This window comes from Bombus vancouverensis, chromosome 10 (assembly GCF_051014615.1).
Source record: "Bombus vancouverensis nearcticus chromosome 10, iyBomVanc1_principal, whole genome shotgun sequence".
NCBI lineage: Eukaryota > Metazoa > Arthropoda > Insecta > Hymenoptera > Apidae > Bombus > Bombus vancouverensis.
In genome coordinates, this window is record NC_134920.1 from 11,020,139 (window position 1) to 11,037,133 (window position 16,995).

The following is a 16,995-nucleotide window of genomic DNA, read 5'->3' on the forward strand; positions in this document are numbered from 1 at the left end:
GACTCTCGAATGCTAATTATAGTTCAAATGGCACACGACTTTTCCCTACGCGAACAGAATCGTACGCGCTCTATCGGTCAACCGGTTGATAACCGATCCAACGCGTTCTCCTCGACTCTGTTTTCTCCGCGAGGATGATGCGGGCTGTACGGGCGATTAATCGCCTGGCGGTGGTCGGGAAACGTCGCGGACATTAACGCGGTAATCAGCGAGATCGAAAGATGGGAAGAATCGCCGGTGCACGTGCCCGAGTTCCATTCGATCGGCCCGGTTAGCGGTCGAATAAATCGATCGATACGGCGCGATAAGCCGCGTTTATCGTCGAAGCACGCGTAAATTTCCGTGTCTGGCGTTCGCTTAACAACCGTTGTACGCGCTTGTCGGCCGTGTCTGCCGTAGTAGCCTTCTCACTCGCGTACGAGCTTATTCTTATTCTTCGCCGATGCGGTATAACTGTACCAGGGTGTGGCTTACACGCCGCGACTCGACGCGCCGCACGCGGGGAAAAACGGTCTTGCACGAAACTCCTAATGGCCCGTTAGATCGATCTGCTATGGTAACGCGAATACGTATACGTGCATGCGACTTTCCTCCAGCCCTCGTGCGAGTCGCACCCTCCGCCATCCGGTTCGCTTTCACCCACGTCGTTTTTGTCGTACTTTTTAGAAGGAGAGAAATCTCGCTCGATGATTTTGTACGCGATCGATCGTAGCACGTGGCAACGAACGGAAGCCCATCTTGTTGCAAACAAATTTCTTCGGTCGATTCTATTCCACGACACGAAGTTATCGTACTTGGCTTGTTAGCGACGATCGTTCACGGCCGAGATTCGTTCCATCGCGAGAAAACGACACGATGAAAAAGGCGGAAAAAATGCGGTGAACAGGCACGGCACATTCGCGGAAAGAACGCGATGCGATAGATGCGACGGCGAGGTAAAATATCCGACGGCGATCGGTTCCCTCAGTTTTCCAGACGCTTTGGTGTGAACTTAGCTTTATCCGTCGACGATCTTCCCGCGTTTGCCGATTCCTCTCCAAGTTTTACCTCTTTCATCCGACAGATATCGCGTTCATCGCACGCGTTCGACGGATCTGTCGGCTGGGATATTCCTGACGAAGGCTGGAGAAAAATTCCGCTCGATACCGATCAAGCACGCGTTTCAGCGAGTACCGTTTTACACGCTCCCGTTGGCAAAGGGCGTGCGAACGTTGCTCAGTTTTTCCTACAAGAACAGCGACTGCCGGTCGGACCTCGCAGACGCTACGAAAGAAGAAATGGACGCGTCATTGACCCGTGAAGCAATCGCGTTAAGCTCGAAGGCATCGTTTTCTTCCTTTTGTGTTCGCTAAAATATGCTACTCGAACGTCGTGGAACGCATCGCGCAATTTCGAAGCGCCAAGGAGATGAATTATTTGAAGCGCTGTCTCGTGGAGTTGGCTACGCACGTAGCAGTTTAATTAGCCTTCTCTGCCTCGGCCGTTGCAAACGAGTTTAGCGATAAATATTTATCGCGAATAAAGCTACGCTCTTGAAACCGTTCTTCGTCGCGTATTCCTCCGCGAGAACACGCTGCACGCCCCCTGTACTTTTCACACCTCGCGACACCCGCTTCGAAGATTTACGAATTTCTCGCCAAAGTTGAACTTTGCGCGCATTTCCTCGGTTTTGGTCGAAACAACGGAGTTTGTATCTTTTTTCGCGAACTATCCGTTCAATCGTACTTCTCACCTTCGTCTTTCCCTTTCTGCTCGATGAAGTAAGATGCGGCGCGATTCCGCTCGCAGCTAAATATTTATCGTCGGCTGCGATTAGCTACGTCCTTCGAAAGATTCATCGTCGCGAGTTGTGTTTTGCGTATGCACAGGCATTATCCCTTCCACGATGCTGCGTGTTCCGTGCAAAATTACGCATGCCGAGTCACGCGTCGTCGTGGAAAACGTTCCTCGAATACTCGACTGGAATATCGTGGAATCGTTAAATATGTTTTTCTATTAAAACGTCTTCTGGCTGGACGGCGTTCTCGCTGGCAGAAGAAAACAAAAAATAGGATTTCCGTTAGCGGAGAATTCTTTCCGAATGCCCCGTTGCAATCTCCGTCGAAGTCGGCCAGCCGACCGGTGCAATTTGCATTACGAGCGACTATTCCGGCGCACCGTAGATGGAAATTGCGATCGTCGAGACCGAAATTTGCATTATGCCACGGCGAAACTGTTTCCGTATCTCGAGTACCGGCACAACTAGAAGCAGTTTGCAAAGTAAACTGTACCATTAACGAACTTTGCGCAAACGAAATCGCAACCGTTGAGAAGCTCGGGGCGTTCGTTTCTCGGAGCCGCGGCTCGTCGTCGACCATCGACTTGGAGAGGAGAGTGCACGACGCGTGCACGGCATCGTTGATCGAGGCGCGAATTTGTCGGCTCTTTTCATTGAGTCGCGTCGAACCCTGGCTCGTGTTGCGTAATGTTTCGTATTATACGAAGGAGACCTTGTCTTCCGTCGGTCGTAGATTACGTCACCGTACGGTGTATCGCGATGCAGCGACTATAGCCGCTTTCAGCGCATTAGTCTCGCAGATTACGTCTTGTCCGTACGTGCGTTCTTTTCTTCTCAGTCAGTTGGTCCCTCGGTGCTTCTGCGATTGGTCGCGTCTCCCGATGGAACCTCCCGTGAACTGAGGACGCTTCGTCGATTCGAAGAAAGTTTCGTGGGAACGCGAATCATGCTGAGTCGTGTAAGAGACGTTTTTCTTTTTTTGGCTATTGATTGCGTCACGTAGAATTAAGACCGGGGAGCGCAGCAGAGAAAATTACGGTGATTGGGTGTTAATCGGGCGGCGGCGATCGGACGAAAGTACGTGATTTGGCGTTGATAACGACCGCCTTCGTCGACCATGCTGCTTAGTGGATCGATCTCCGGCACTGGCGATACCGGCGTTTCACATCGGAAGCAACAGAGCGAAAGACGAAGAAGAGGCTACTAGAACACGTCGCGTAACGCGTAGCAACGTGCACGGTGATTCGCGATAACGTCGGAATCGGTCACACGATCGCAGCAGATTTTTCATTGGAAACGGATCTGGGTCGGTCTCGTTATCTCGATCGGTGTACGCCGGAACAGACTTCCCCTACAACTTTTCCATTCGAATCGACGATTCCTGCGAATTTTCGGCTATCGATCGCGTAAAGCCAATTTTCTTGCCAACCATACGATTTCCGGATCAACGAGCTGGCATCCGGCCTCGACTCTTTCCTGGACGAACTTCAAAAGAAATTTAAGAGAGAAATGAACGCGGTTTCTCGATCGTTTCGGCATCGACGGCCAACGAACGCCGTCTCCACGCTGTTCGACGTTTTCGCGGATGGAACGAAGCCCGATTAAGCAAAAAGAAAATTAAACGAAGACTGTCGTCGTCCGCTTAGCGACGAAAACCTTTCGTCGACGATTTCGTTGGTACTTGGTGTCGACGAAAGGAGCACACGAATTTACGACGAGTTTGCGAAACGAGTGGAATCGGTACGGTTCTCGAGCTTGGAACGCGATCGCGCCGATATCGGTCGCGTCAAGTGGGCGACACCTTTACGCAGCAACGACGCTCATTTGCATACACAGCCGCGGTCCGCGAACCAGTCGTTTATTCGTCGTCCTTGCGTGGAGCGTGCACAAATACCGCGTTTTGCAACGGACTTTAACGCAACCTACATACGAACAAAGCCGCGCGCTTAACCAAACAGGAAATCTCCAACTCGCTTATTTACTTTGCGGGACGCGCTCGCTCGTTCGTTCGGAGGATCGAGCCTTTCGGCTAATCGCGATCCGCCGCCATGAAAAAATTAACGACGCGGATCTCCTGCGCGAGTTTCCCTTTCGTTTGGACGTTACGAGGCGTTACAAGCGTGCAGTCGCGACCCCGAGAAGTGGAGGCACGCGACGAAAGACGACTGTACGAGGAAACGCGCAAAAAAAGTCGGCTAATGTGTACGTTAACGTGTCGGTAGCTCTCGCGCAAGGACGCCGACTGGATCATCGCTAAAAGCGTCGCAACCGGTTCCACCAGAAGCGCGCGTTATTCGATCGTTAATCGACCGGTCGAGATAACGAGCCTCATGCATCGAACCCGTCGCGATATCGTCGACCTCGATATCCGGTCAGCGAGCGATCAATCACCGGCGGACGCTGTTTTTGCGTGTTTTTCGTTCGCAGCGGGAAACTGGTTCTGGTTTCGCGACAAGTTACGCGTTCGCGCCGATGATACCGCGCTTCTGAAACGACTTTCGTCGTTCGAGGAAATTGCCCGAACGATCGCTTCGATCGGCCGACGAGGATCCATCGCGCGCTGATGCGAAGTCGTCGCGACTCCGGAAATCAGATAACCGTCTCGCGACGGCCGATGACAAACGACGAAGGTGAAATTTATAGCCAGTGCCTGGCGGCTGTTTCATGGCATTCGTATGCACAGCCGGTCTCTCGCGCACCTTGCGACTTACGACACCGGTACATTTTCCAACGCGTGTTCCGCGAAACAACGACGACCACGGCAACTGCTACGGTGGTCGTTGCGAAACCTTCCGTCCAACGACCATAGATGTACATAGACAGAAGTCCGTGGCACGCGCGTTCTCGTGCCCACATCCGCCGCGTTACGATTTCCATGGTCCCGTGCTGGTGCTGAACGCAATCGGTGTACGTCGCCAGCGAACCTCTCGATCGACGAGCGTAGGTCGACACCACTAGCGCGTTCGTTTCCGAACGAAACCACCGTATTTCTATCCCAATAAGCCAACTCTCGGCCTTGTTCGCCGACTTTTCGTTCAAGGTCTCCCTCCGAGCTGCCCAACGGAGATTTCGTCGTCTCGTCTTCGTAGGTTGGTCGCGGATTGTCGAAGAATTTAGTGTAGCTTCGATACGCCGCTACCGATCGAACGCGTTCGACCGAGAGAAAGTTGGGACTCGTGGTAGATGGACGAGGACCAAATAGACGTTGTACGGTGTAGGTTGGCGATCGGTCTCGAAATCGACGATTCAAGCTCGAGTTTTCTAGCCGTGAAAAAATCCATCGAGAGAATCTCTACGTTCGAGAGAGATGCTATCGTCCGAGTCGAGCTATCCGTGAACGCGACCGTTAAAATCGTTAGACTGGCAGTAACGATTGGAGAGTTTGTTAAATTACGGAGAACACGCGGCCAGATATTCGTACGCCACGCGCGACACAGTTCTTCGTTTAATCGCACACAACGATGCTCCGATCTTCCCTTTCTACCTGTCGTGGTTTTCTCTGGTCATTGCGGCGATCGATCAGCTGCTCGCTCATAGATGGAAGGTTTCACCCCGCGAGAAATTACTTATACTTTCTCCGAAGCTCGAATCGTTTCGCGTGTCGCGCTCCCCTCCTCCGACACTCGTTTCCTTTAACGAGGCGAATTAATTCCTCGAGATTCTCGGATCACTCTACTTACCCGCGACGCGAACGAGTCTACTCGCCGGGACACGAACGAATACCGAACGAGAAACTTTGGTCGCATTCGAATCGGATTACTGCCAGCTGTAAGAATTCATTTTTCCTCATTTTTACGTAGTCCGTCGGAAAGAACTTTTCTCTGCGTTTGTTGTTGTTATTAACCCATGTTTGCATCCAAGCGCGGATTATTACGCAATCGGACGACTGTGTTCTATCACGAAGCGCGGATTATTACGCGCGCTGCCACTGCTTTTTATTTCAGTCGGTAAGTATTCTTCAGATGTGAGAGATCACGTTTGACCCGTTTGTCAGCATCTCGTTTATATCAATTTATTATTTTCCAAACGAGTCTTACTTTTGTTGTGAAATTCTTTTTAACTGCCACTATGAGTAAGTGTACCGTCGATCTTGATTAAATTTGACAAATTCAAATTGAAAAAATATTCCAATTTTATAATGTAAACTACAATTTAGTTGCCCCAATGGATCTTGATGATTCGGATCAAAGTATACAAATAGGACATACTCGAAAACGTATCCGTAGGATCTCATCGAGCGAAGTTGATCAGTGCGGCAGTTTTAAATTCTAAATAATTTATTTTTTAATCGTTTTGAGCAGTAAATTTTCGGTAAACTCTGTGAACAAGTGATGGGACCAGTCGTCAGTTGAACGCCGCTGATGCCTTCAACTGTCCTCTTAACGGGATAGACCCTTTCGTACAAAGATACGACGCGAGAAGAAGTAAATTACACGCGCAAATATACGCAAAAGAGGGAAAAGAGTAGGAGAAAGGCGTACGAACGGAGGTTTGAAAATCGCGATGAATATAACAACTACAGTGTACGTTGCAAAAAGCTTCTCGAGGACGATGCGATTGTCGAAAAAGATGGGCGTCACGGTATACAGAGTCAACGAGATGGACAGTTCCATTAATACTAGAACTATAGTTAACACGAAGCTATTTCTACCAAAACCAGTGAAAATGACTGGTCTTTAAAAAACACCTAATAAAAGAATATTTGTATATTTATCGATTTATTACTTTCTTACAGAAGTAACACCATGTTACGTAGTAGATTTTTGCTATTATTAATCCATCTGGGATCCCTAAACGAGGGTTGACACGTTTATAAAATTGTAGATCCAGTCATTTTGACTGCTGTGGTATTTCTAGTGTTGGCATCTAGGAATTTTCCTGATAACTGATATCGTCATATCGAACGATACGCGGTAAAAATTTGAAAAACGTGTGGGAAGTTGTAGAAAACGAGGAAGCTGGTTAATCAGGGTTCGATAAACAGATTACAGCACTTTTACACTTTGAAAAGTACCAGTCATTTTGGCTGAACAAAATAAAATTCATTATATTATTCTTTTAGTTATCGTTGCGAAAGTCATTACATCATTACGGAAAAAATATAACACGAGGTAGGAATTTAAAAATAAAATTGTAAAACCAATCAATTTGACTGGCGTGATAGTTCTAGTGTTAGTACGGTGAAAATGGTTATGGGTAGTGCAGGTTATCCTTTATCATTGCATCCGCGATTTTTTCCACCGAACATTTGCGAATAATATCGTTCGGCCTCCCACGCGAACCGAGCTAGTCATTCGCGTGACGAACCAATGTCGCGGTAGCGTTCTCCTCTCTGCCTACGCCGATCTCGATCGTCCACGGAGCGGAGTATGAGACAAACGTAAGTGTCCCTGGGTATCGCGTAACCTGCGCCGACTTCGTTCGATGGAATTCTTCGACGAACCTGCGGATATCGCGCGGAGATCGCATCGAACCGCTATAACGCGATCGCCGCTTCTAGAACGTCGATTTGCTCGTTCAGCCGTTCGATTTACGATCGTTGGACGCGCTGGTCGTTCATCGTGAAAGTCGACGGAAAAGGGAGCAGGTTTTTGCCTGCAAAGAAACATAAAACGCGGACGGAGCGTTCTCGAATCGCGGAAGTTGTTACGCGTAACCACCCTTAATTATACCGTTACGAGTCATCTTCGACGAGGACTTTGCGATTACGCAACGATCGCGCAACCGCGACGAATCGCCCTGTCGTTTGGCGCGTATCCCGACGGCTCGGGCGATCTCTGCGTTGGCAATTTTATTCTCTTCGATAGATCGTCGATGATTCGTTAAGTGGTAAGCGGTAAGACGTTTGTCGGTTTCTCGAGTTCCGATTCGCGCCAGTCGCCCGACTTTACGTAGAACGTGAACAACAACGACCAATTGAGAATCGTTCGAGTATCGACTGTTAGTCCCAGATACTTTTCGCGAGATTAGAACACTCGTTAGGACGAACTCGTCGCTAGGTTTCCTAAGTTAACGACGACACGGTACGATGGTTGGCGAAAAATTTGACTCGATGGAACTTAATTGCGACGATCGATCGACAGATGGATGGCCGTTAGAGAGAGAAGGCGCGAGTAGCTTTTCGTCGGAGCCCGAAGGAAAGTCGCGAACCATCTACCAAGTTGTTGCGGCTAAGACGCGCTGCTGCTTTCTAAAACCTCGATTACTATGTTCAGCCACTTTTCGTCCATCGATTTTAAATTGTTCGAATTTGCCCGTGTAGACACCCGGGGTCGGTCGAGTTGAAACGACTCGTAGTCGTTCGACCAGAAATAGCCCGTTCTTCTATCTTTGAACTGATCGCTTCGACCGAGACCTAGTCGCTTCGAGTATAGTTGCGCGATGCAAATGGGACTTAATCGATGAATATTTTCGCTGAAACAGCGGACCTTTTCGGAGTCGAAGATACGATCGAGTCCGTCGACGTAGCTGGTTAAACGCCGCGATGATTCGCCAGAGTCGGCACGCGCTGGCAACCGAAAGTCACGAAACGAGTCTTACGACGAAACAATTTCATGGTCTAAAGTTCCAGTGTGCTTCTCCTTTCAAACGTCGTTTCGCGCGATGCGTTCGTTCGTCGCCGACGAAATCGCGCGATGCTAAGAAGCCAACCATGACAGGCTGGCGTTTTCCTAGCGAAAAAAGACCAGCGGCCTGACGAATGAAACGCGCCACGTATTCGTTAAGACGATGAAAGGGGGCGGCGTTTGTCTCCCGGGGACGACTTGGACGGCGCTAGTCCGAAGTGTAGAAGTCTAGAGAAACCGGCCACACGCGGTGAATCTCGGCTTCGAACGAGATTCCCGATGGGGAACGTGGAACGTAAGATTCTCGTTACGCCGCGGTACAGCGGGTTGCTGATATCGATCGGACGAGTTTCTCTGAACTTTTGCCGACAGCCGTGAAAAAAACGGAAGTACGCTGTATTAACAAACTCCGCCTTCGCGAGCCATTCCAGATCAATGCCCCAGTGGCGTATCGAGCGAATTTTCCACGCTGGCGTCGCGTATCCACTTGCCCTGGCTTTTCTCTTCCCCTGCCATTCTCTGTCTTCCGGATAACTTCCTCCATAAATAACACGGTGTCTGTCTCTTTGTCGCAGTATCTTCGCGCAACTCGATGATCAGCCGCTCGAAAGGCTCGACGAGAGAGCCTCGAGGCCGGTCAGAGGCAATGACAGAGTCCTCGGTTATCGATTATGCAGCCGGTCGAAAATAGCAGCTGCCGTTTACGATTCTCGGATCGCGGATCATAGAGAAACAATTAGACGACACTGAGACGACGTGGAAAATCGCCGACGGTGATTTATTATCGCAGTGATGGCAGAGTCACGATCGCGATAGCGACGTAACCTTATTCGCGACCGTGACACTTTTTTTATTCGCGAGTGAATTCGCTCGCTGTGATCGTAATTCTTTTATTTTGCTCTGAATTATTTCGCCTGCAATATTTCGAGATACAGCGTGCAGAAAGGCATCCGCGTATAACCTTAGTTTACCTTATTTAATGTTAAAAATGAAGAACAGTTGAATTTTCTTTTCCTTGTCTTATATCGGTATCTTAACACCTTACCGACCGCTACAGATTCAACAGAATACGCACGTCCGACCGGCAGCTCAGGCGCAGATTCTCCCTGGCCACGGCTCTGTTTCGGTTTAGACTCTCCAATACCCCATTCTCTTCGTCCATCGCGAACGGTACGTTTTTCAAACTGGTGTAAAATTGTGGGGGCTTACAAAGCGACGCAACTGACGCAACTGAACGAGGTACCTTACTACTAAATAACAAATTACTGCTCAAATAACGAGAAAGATTGTCGGTGGCGAAAAGCCGATTAATAGGCTATCGATCGGCGAAGTGTTAAAAATGAAAAACAGTTGAATTTCCTTTTCTTTATCTTACATCGGCATCTTAAAGACATTCCGTCTCGAAGATATTCGTTGTTCCTGTCGATTTCAAGACCGTAATGTATTAATTTGATATCGTCGATGTAAAGGTGATAAGGTTACGCGATGTACAGTTATATCTTTTCTCCGGTCAGAAGCGATCAGGAAAAATCGCAAATCATCGCGAGGTATCACCGTGATTGAGAACGAACGTGATCGTAATTCACAAATAGCAGTTTGCGCTGTCTCTAATTAGATACATCGTACGTCATTCGCGCAGATGCATGCGAACGAACACACTCGCGTAAGTAAATAAGTGGTAAATTCGTTACGTATGACGTTAATCCTTTGCTGCAAGGTACTTACGCGTTAACCAGCAGCACACAGAGAGTTTAATCGTCGCGCATCGAGCGATTCATCGGTGACGTAACGCGCCTTTCGAGATTAAAATTAATTCCTTTAGAAAGACGAGCAGCAGGAGGCGAGGAGAATCTACGATTTTGCAGTTTCGTCATGAAAGCTTGTTATTACTTTCACGGGCGAAAGAAAAATCCATTCGGCGGGAAAGACGGTAAAACGCGAGACGATAGAAATAGAAAAGAAATAATAAGCGAGAATTTGGAAAAAGTAGCTGAGGTATAGAATAAAAAATCATTGAAAAATCTGTCTTAAAACGTTGACTGCTGCGACAACTTATTGTCCAAATTGTCCCGACCAACCTCAGCTTTGTATACAATGCTTTAAAGTTTTACATCCTAAATGATTTTCTTAATAAACCATTTTCCTATTATTTTTGTAACCATACAATAGTTCTATTACTTACTGTGGAATATCTTTTCAAATGCCTACGACGATTCTTCGCAAATAGTCAAATAAGCGTCTCCCGAATACCGATCAGAAACTTTGCTGTCGCCCGAATATGGGTGACGCGGCAGTAAACGCGTTAAGGGGGAGAATCTCAGAGATTCCATAGGTTCACCGAGTATATCAACCTTGTGATAGACGCTGTTAGCGAAATTCATCGTCCTATTGAGACAGTTACGGTAGTCGTGCTTACGTTATGCATAAACGCTGCGACGTCGTGTAATTTCGCGTTATTCCGGATAGGCATATTACATGAAATGCACGAGTGACGTACGAGTTACGAGACCTCTAAGAACGTGCAGGATTCAAACTCCTAACAACACCGTCGCAATTGTGGGAATTAAACTACACTTAAACTGTATAGGGGCACTGTACAGCTGCTGTCCAAGTAATTCTTAAAAATTAGCGTCGAACGTCCCCGATATCCTCGATGTGAGATTTATATAATAAAGAGTCCGGATAACGTTGTCATGTTCTGAGATAGGTTTGATCGATCGACTGTAGCGGCGTAAGCGTCTTAGGACGTTTCGATACGAAGATTCCTCACATAGTTGTTTTGCCACAGATGATTGACACTGTACGACGCGCATAACGTAGTAAACTAACTCTGGAGAAAGCAATTTCGCTGCTACGTGCAACCTACAACCTGCGACAAGTTCAAACCTTTCGGTACCTCCCCTTGACAAGTATAAATAGACGACCATGTTCTTCAGAAGTCAGTCAGTCGAGCGAATAAGTATAACGAATCGGTTTAGCGAATCAGCGTAACAATTAGTATCAGCACCGCAGTATCGCGCAGTCTTATAACGAATATCATCGATTGCGATTAACTTTGTATTCTACATTTCAAAATATCTGTGGCGGCACTCGACAACAAATACCGCCACTCGACACTAACTTCTACCGGACGACGGTAGCGCAGTGGTTAGCACCTTGGGTTACGAACGTTCGGGACCCGGTGCCCGTAGTCCTATTTTTCTTCCACGCATCTAAGTTAGAAGAAAAATAGCAGTACCCCAGCAGCCGATATCTACAGCCAGCATCTCAAGTATCACGGACAACACTCACACCTCATATCTGTAAATATAGCTAATTAAATTAACTCGTCCCATAATTAATTTAAACGACTACACGTCACACCGTGCATCACACGACAATAGGAAATGTCCGAGGGCGAATCGCGTCTCTTACGAGTTTAGATACCCTACGAATTTGACGTGCAGATTTATAGCGACGAGAAATAATATTTCTGTAGTATGTCGCAAAGTGGCAGGAAAAGGTAACGTCAACATCTTTAACGCAAAGGTAACCTGGTATTTAATTTGTTTCAGATCAAGCTAGAACGCGTTCTCGGAGTAACCGTATCGAGCAATGCAGCCCTGGATTGCGACGCGACCAGCGAGTTGGTCGCTTATCCTGCCGGGTAAGTTCGAGTCCGGTCTCTTGCTTTTCTTCCATCGATTCCTCTTCCATTGTATGGTACGTCGATGCAACTCTGTTACGCGTACCATCCGCACCCGTGTCCTCTTTCCGAACCCTATTCTAATCTCGCGATTCCTCCTACGACCCTATTTATCGCCGATTTTCAGCCTGGTTTCCTATATCGGTAGAGAAAGTGGCGATTCGGGCCCGACCTTTTCAATCTTGTAGCCACTCGTAGCGTTTACTCGGTTTGGCGATTAGAATTCCGGACGCCGCGGTACTTTGGAGGCTACGTGGTTGCGCTGATACTCTCGTTGGAGACGCGACGCTTGGAAACATCGTGGTCGATCGGCTCGGTCGCGACGTTAGTAGTCTGGTCGTTGCAGCCTCGAAATTATTGCCATCGTCCGTCGAGCTCTAAATCGTTCGCCGATAATAGCCGGTATCGATTGCGGAATTAAAGTAATTGGTGGGTTAAGGGGCCGCAAGAACCGGGCAAAAGGGAGAGTGGCGCTCGTCGACGATCGCGCTCGCATCGCGTATCGCCTTGAACGAGATCGAAACTTTTGCTACGGTTTATTTCTACGCGAAGGAAATTGCTCGCGTGAACGGGAGCGGTGAACTCCGTGGCTATTTAACCGTAATCGGAAAGTAGAAGTAGCAAGGTCGACTTTTAAAAATCGTTTCGCTTTTCGCAACTTTCGACAGACCCAATGAACGACGATCGACGGAGAACTTGGTCGACTCCGGGTCGTGATCGGAATGAAAGAGGAAGGAGGTCGTATTACAAATCCGACAAGTTGTTAGAAGTCGGTCGATATTCGTGGGAACGAGCATGCAGAAGAAAGAAGAGATCCTTTGCACAACGCGCGGCACACGGAAGCGCGGCTTTATCTCGATCGGCGATATCGGATCGCGATATTTCGATAAAGATGCTCGCTGGTCGGTGGAAGCTTGCGAAACGTCGATAGGCTTGGTCGCGCGCGTGTCCCAGATCCGTTGTTTCTCGCCGTTCGACTTTTCGCTTTTTCGACCGCGATATCCTTCGCCTCAACATCCTCTCAACGATCGATCGAGTCGTCGGGCTAAAAGTCGAAGACGAACCGCTGCTGGTTGGCTACGTCGTTCCGATTCGCCGATCGAGGCGACTCTTTCTCCCTGAAACTCGCACGGAACACGTTTTGAACATCGTCGCACTCGCCTGTGCGATATTTCGAACTCGCGTTCCGAACTTTTGTCAGACGCCGGCCGTGAAGGAAGAAGGCGACCGTGAAAGAAAGTTCATCTTCGTTAGCGCTTTGTTCGGCGCTGTAAAAAAGTGCACGTGCGATTCTACCGGTCACGGATAAACGCGGACGGTAGAAAAGAAGGCTCGCGCCATGAATGGAAGAATGGCGAAAGTGCGATCGGAAGATTGTGGACTAAGACACTGAGGTATCGCGTGTCAAGAAACAAGCATTTCGACCGCGCTACGTGGTGCCGCTCCTCTGCGGTTCTCCCAGGCTTTTTCCTCGAAATTCGCTTCGTAGCTGGATCTCGCCTGCGATGGACGTTCGCTTCTTCGCTTTTCCATTTGTTTCGCGTTTTCTCCGCGATCGATCGACGATCGGGACTGAGTTATCGCGTGCAGTACGCGACTGTACGTAACGGATACGCAACTCGTCGTCTCGCGGAACTTGGGAAAAGACAGTTGACTCGACGAAAAGAAACGTTTCGGTTCGACGACGTTAATGCAACAACGGAACTTTTTTATTCTCAATGCTCGTTGAATAAAAGTTTCGGCAAAGTAATTCCTCTATCGAATATACGCGTGAAAGTGCGCGTCAATTAAATCGCGTTTGGTCTCGTTTAAAGAAGGCTAATTAAAAAGATATCAGAACTAAAAAAGTTTCGTTCGTTTCATTCTCGTGGACAATTTAGCGTCGCTTCGTGGACACATTTGGCTTCCGATCGGGTTACGCTAGTCAGCCGTCGAACTTCGCGGTGTGTCATAAGGAATATTAGGGTGTCCTTGGGGGAGACTCCCTTCTGTAGCGCGGGGATGACGACCGATCAATTAGAAGGAACACGATGGAACAAGATGGCCTGCTCGCTTAGAGAGAAAAACCGTATTCGCCGAGCGACGCGCGCTCGTTAGCCCATTGTATCGCTAATTACGATCGCGATAGAGAAAAACGGCGGAGTAGGATGACGCGTTAACTCGGCGCGTAATCAAGCGTCGCTTGACAGAAAGCACGGCGACGAGCGAGAACTCGTGATTTTCGCACGTGCTACTTGAGTCGCCTAAATCCGCGGCGCCATCGAGCCGGACGTCGAGAACGTACATGTCGCGGATACGTCGGGTGCAAGCGAACGAGCAAACAGCTATGTACGGTACTCGGAAATCGGGTCAAGAGAGCGGTGAATGGACCAAAAGATTCTGTGTCGGAGATCCGCCTCGAACGATAAGCGTCGGCGACAATTAAATCGTTCGATCGACCTGGCAACCTCTGCACCCGTTGGCTGTTGTGTACGCGTTTTTTGCCGCGTCAAGCCACGCCGATTCTTTCCTCTCGTTTCGTCGACGACTCGATCGGCCTGGTTTACAGGCCGATACGAGACGTTCGTTAGCATCGATGCCGCGATGTTACCAGCTCGAGCGGAATTATGATTCTTCGGTCACGTAATGTAGCGTAATTACGAGCACGAGCATGGTAACGAGCTCGGCGAGATTCCTCGCGCATACGCGTGTTTACGCGTGCGTGAACAAAGCTTCCCCGAGTCGAAAGTAGCTGTTAGCATGCGAGTACTTGCCAGCACCGCGCTCGATTTTCCTCGATGCATCTGGCTACCGTTCGAGTCGCTGCTCCGGCCGATCTCGTTATGTCATCGCGGTTAGTAGCAGTTAGAATTCGCCGCTTCCTCGTCAAATTCTCCTTCTGGTAATAAATCCAGCGTTGGAGATATCAAAGCGCGTTAACGTATCTCGCCAACCATCGATTTTCGTCCTGTTTTAATCGCGTAGGAAACGCCAGATCGGTTACGCGATGATACCGGTTGTACGCGCTAAAGACAACCGTAATAGCGGCTACTCGATACGTTATCCGATAGCGTGCCGCTACTTTCACGAACACGTTGATACAAAGTCGATGGCGTTACACCAATTACGACCAGCAGCTGTCCGGCGATCGTAGCTCGGCTCGCTGTTGCTTGCGATTTAACAAACCGCCTCGAACGATCACGCGAAACCTTTTAAATTTGACGACGTTTGCCGCTTGTCGATTTTTCGCGTTCGATCGAACGGAACGGCCACGCGTCCTTGAACGTATCGAGGTCTGTTCGTCGGTGACGAGAGACGACGGTTGGACGTATTGGAGCGGTGGATCGCGTATCTGGCAACGACATCGTCGAGAGCTCGACTTCAAGGTTAGAAAGTGCTTGACATTGCGTGTATCGTGTTACGAAGGAAAGTTCCGCTTTCCCGGTTTCTCGATCTACTCTGTTTCCCAGTTTCGAGGTTCCAGATGCGCTGCGAGTTTAATCGACAGAGCCGATAGAGGAATAAACGCGCTAGTCCATTAATTGCCGGAGAAAATCGTGCGCAAAGAAAAGTAATTGCTCCTCTCGTAAATTTCACCTACGGAGAACGCAAGACACGAACTGCGGTTTGCTTAGCGTCGGCTATAGACAACGCGAGACCCATATTCCTCGCGCGATCGTGATCGCCTCGGGACTTTCCAAATTCGATAGCATCGAGAGCCGTTCCGTTCCTAGAAAACGAAAACTCGACCGGACTGTGTTTTCCAACGTCGACATCGGCGAGGCAAAGATAGCGCGCCACCGGTATTTCGAGACGCGATCGCGTACAAGGTAAGTAGATCTTCGAGGTGAGGAAAGTTGGTTCGCATGCCTGGAGAAGGCTGGAAACGAAGAAAGTCCCTTATTAATAATTAGGCGGAGCAGCCGAGCGCTGCCGTCTTGTGTTCCGACGACACACTGCCGGAATTAGTCACTGTGGGACAATCTTTTCCGGCTAGCGAGCAAACGTGTTACGCGTTCGAACGGCACGAGCAAGAAAACGAGAGTTTCTTTCTTTCTACGAATACGGTTGCGTACGAAACGCGAAACACGGTCCTTAAAATCGTACCGCGTTTCCTACCTCTGCACTGAGTCGTCGATTACGTTTCGTGCTCGTTCCCTTTTCATATCGTCTCCTACGATCGCTCTTATCCGATACGAAAAAGTCCTGTGCCGATTAAATAAATAAATAAATAAGTAAATCCGTTCCAGAATATAAAGAAAGTAAGTCGTTCGACGAAGCGATTTCGAAAATCTCTAAAGCGGTAAAGAGCGGTAAAGCAAAGAGCGTAATCGCTCGCCGAATCGGATTTACCATCCCGACGTCGTAAACGAGTTTCGGTTCGTCACGGGACTCGTATCGTGACCTGTCGTTCCGTCATCGAGATGCAAAGGAACGTCGCGATCGGTCGTTTTAAATCAGCCAGTTCCATCGACTAAGTTATTAGAACGCCGTCGACCGGTTTCCATGCTCGATAATCGACCTAGTGACCTTTATACCAGCGACCTTACGTGTTTCTCCGCACGCAACCCGTGGCTAGAAATTACAGTTACAGGCTTCCTGGTGCATCGCACGGGCTCTCGCGAGACTTTCGTGCGAAGCTTTTGCCATGACGGTAACGTTGCCTTAACGGTACGCTTCTGCACTCGCAGCGCTCGACCACGCGACAGGCGACGAGACTTTTTTCCTTCCGATGGAGTAGCTTGTTCGAAGAAGACTCGAACGTTCGCGGCGGATGTCGCTTTGCTGGCATATGAACTAGAAAAATAACGGTGGAGCAGATAGAAAGGTGGTTAGAAAAAGTTGCAACGGGCAAACGCACGGCATTCGATTACGAGGCAAGCAATATCGCTGGAACATCCAGCTACGTTTCTTTCGATTTGAGGCATCTTCTGACTTTAGCTGTCGAGGTGCGGCAATCGTTGATATCCTACATCGCCCAGCGTGTG

The 16,995-nt window shown here is 48.9% G+C and overlaps 1 protein-coding gene across 8 annotated transcripts in view; it reads left to right on the plus strand.

The window, feature by feature from the left end:
- Wdr62 (WD repeat domain 62) overlaps window positions 1–16,995 on the plus strand; it is an 81,758-nt gene that overhangs the window by 42,908 nt on the left and 21,855 nt on the right. For 7 of the 8 annotated variants that reach the window (XM_076621941.1, XM_076621942.1, XM_033337170.2 and 4 more), the window contains one exon: window positions 11,898–11,989. In XM_076621941.1, coding sequence (XP_076478056.1) covers window positions 11,898–11,989 — 92 coding nt within the window. Of the gene's footprint in view, window positions 1–2,570; window positions 2,736–11,897; window positions 11,990–16,995 lie in introns of those variants that run through there. The other variant, XM_076621945.1, reaches the window with a different exon arrangement.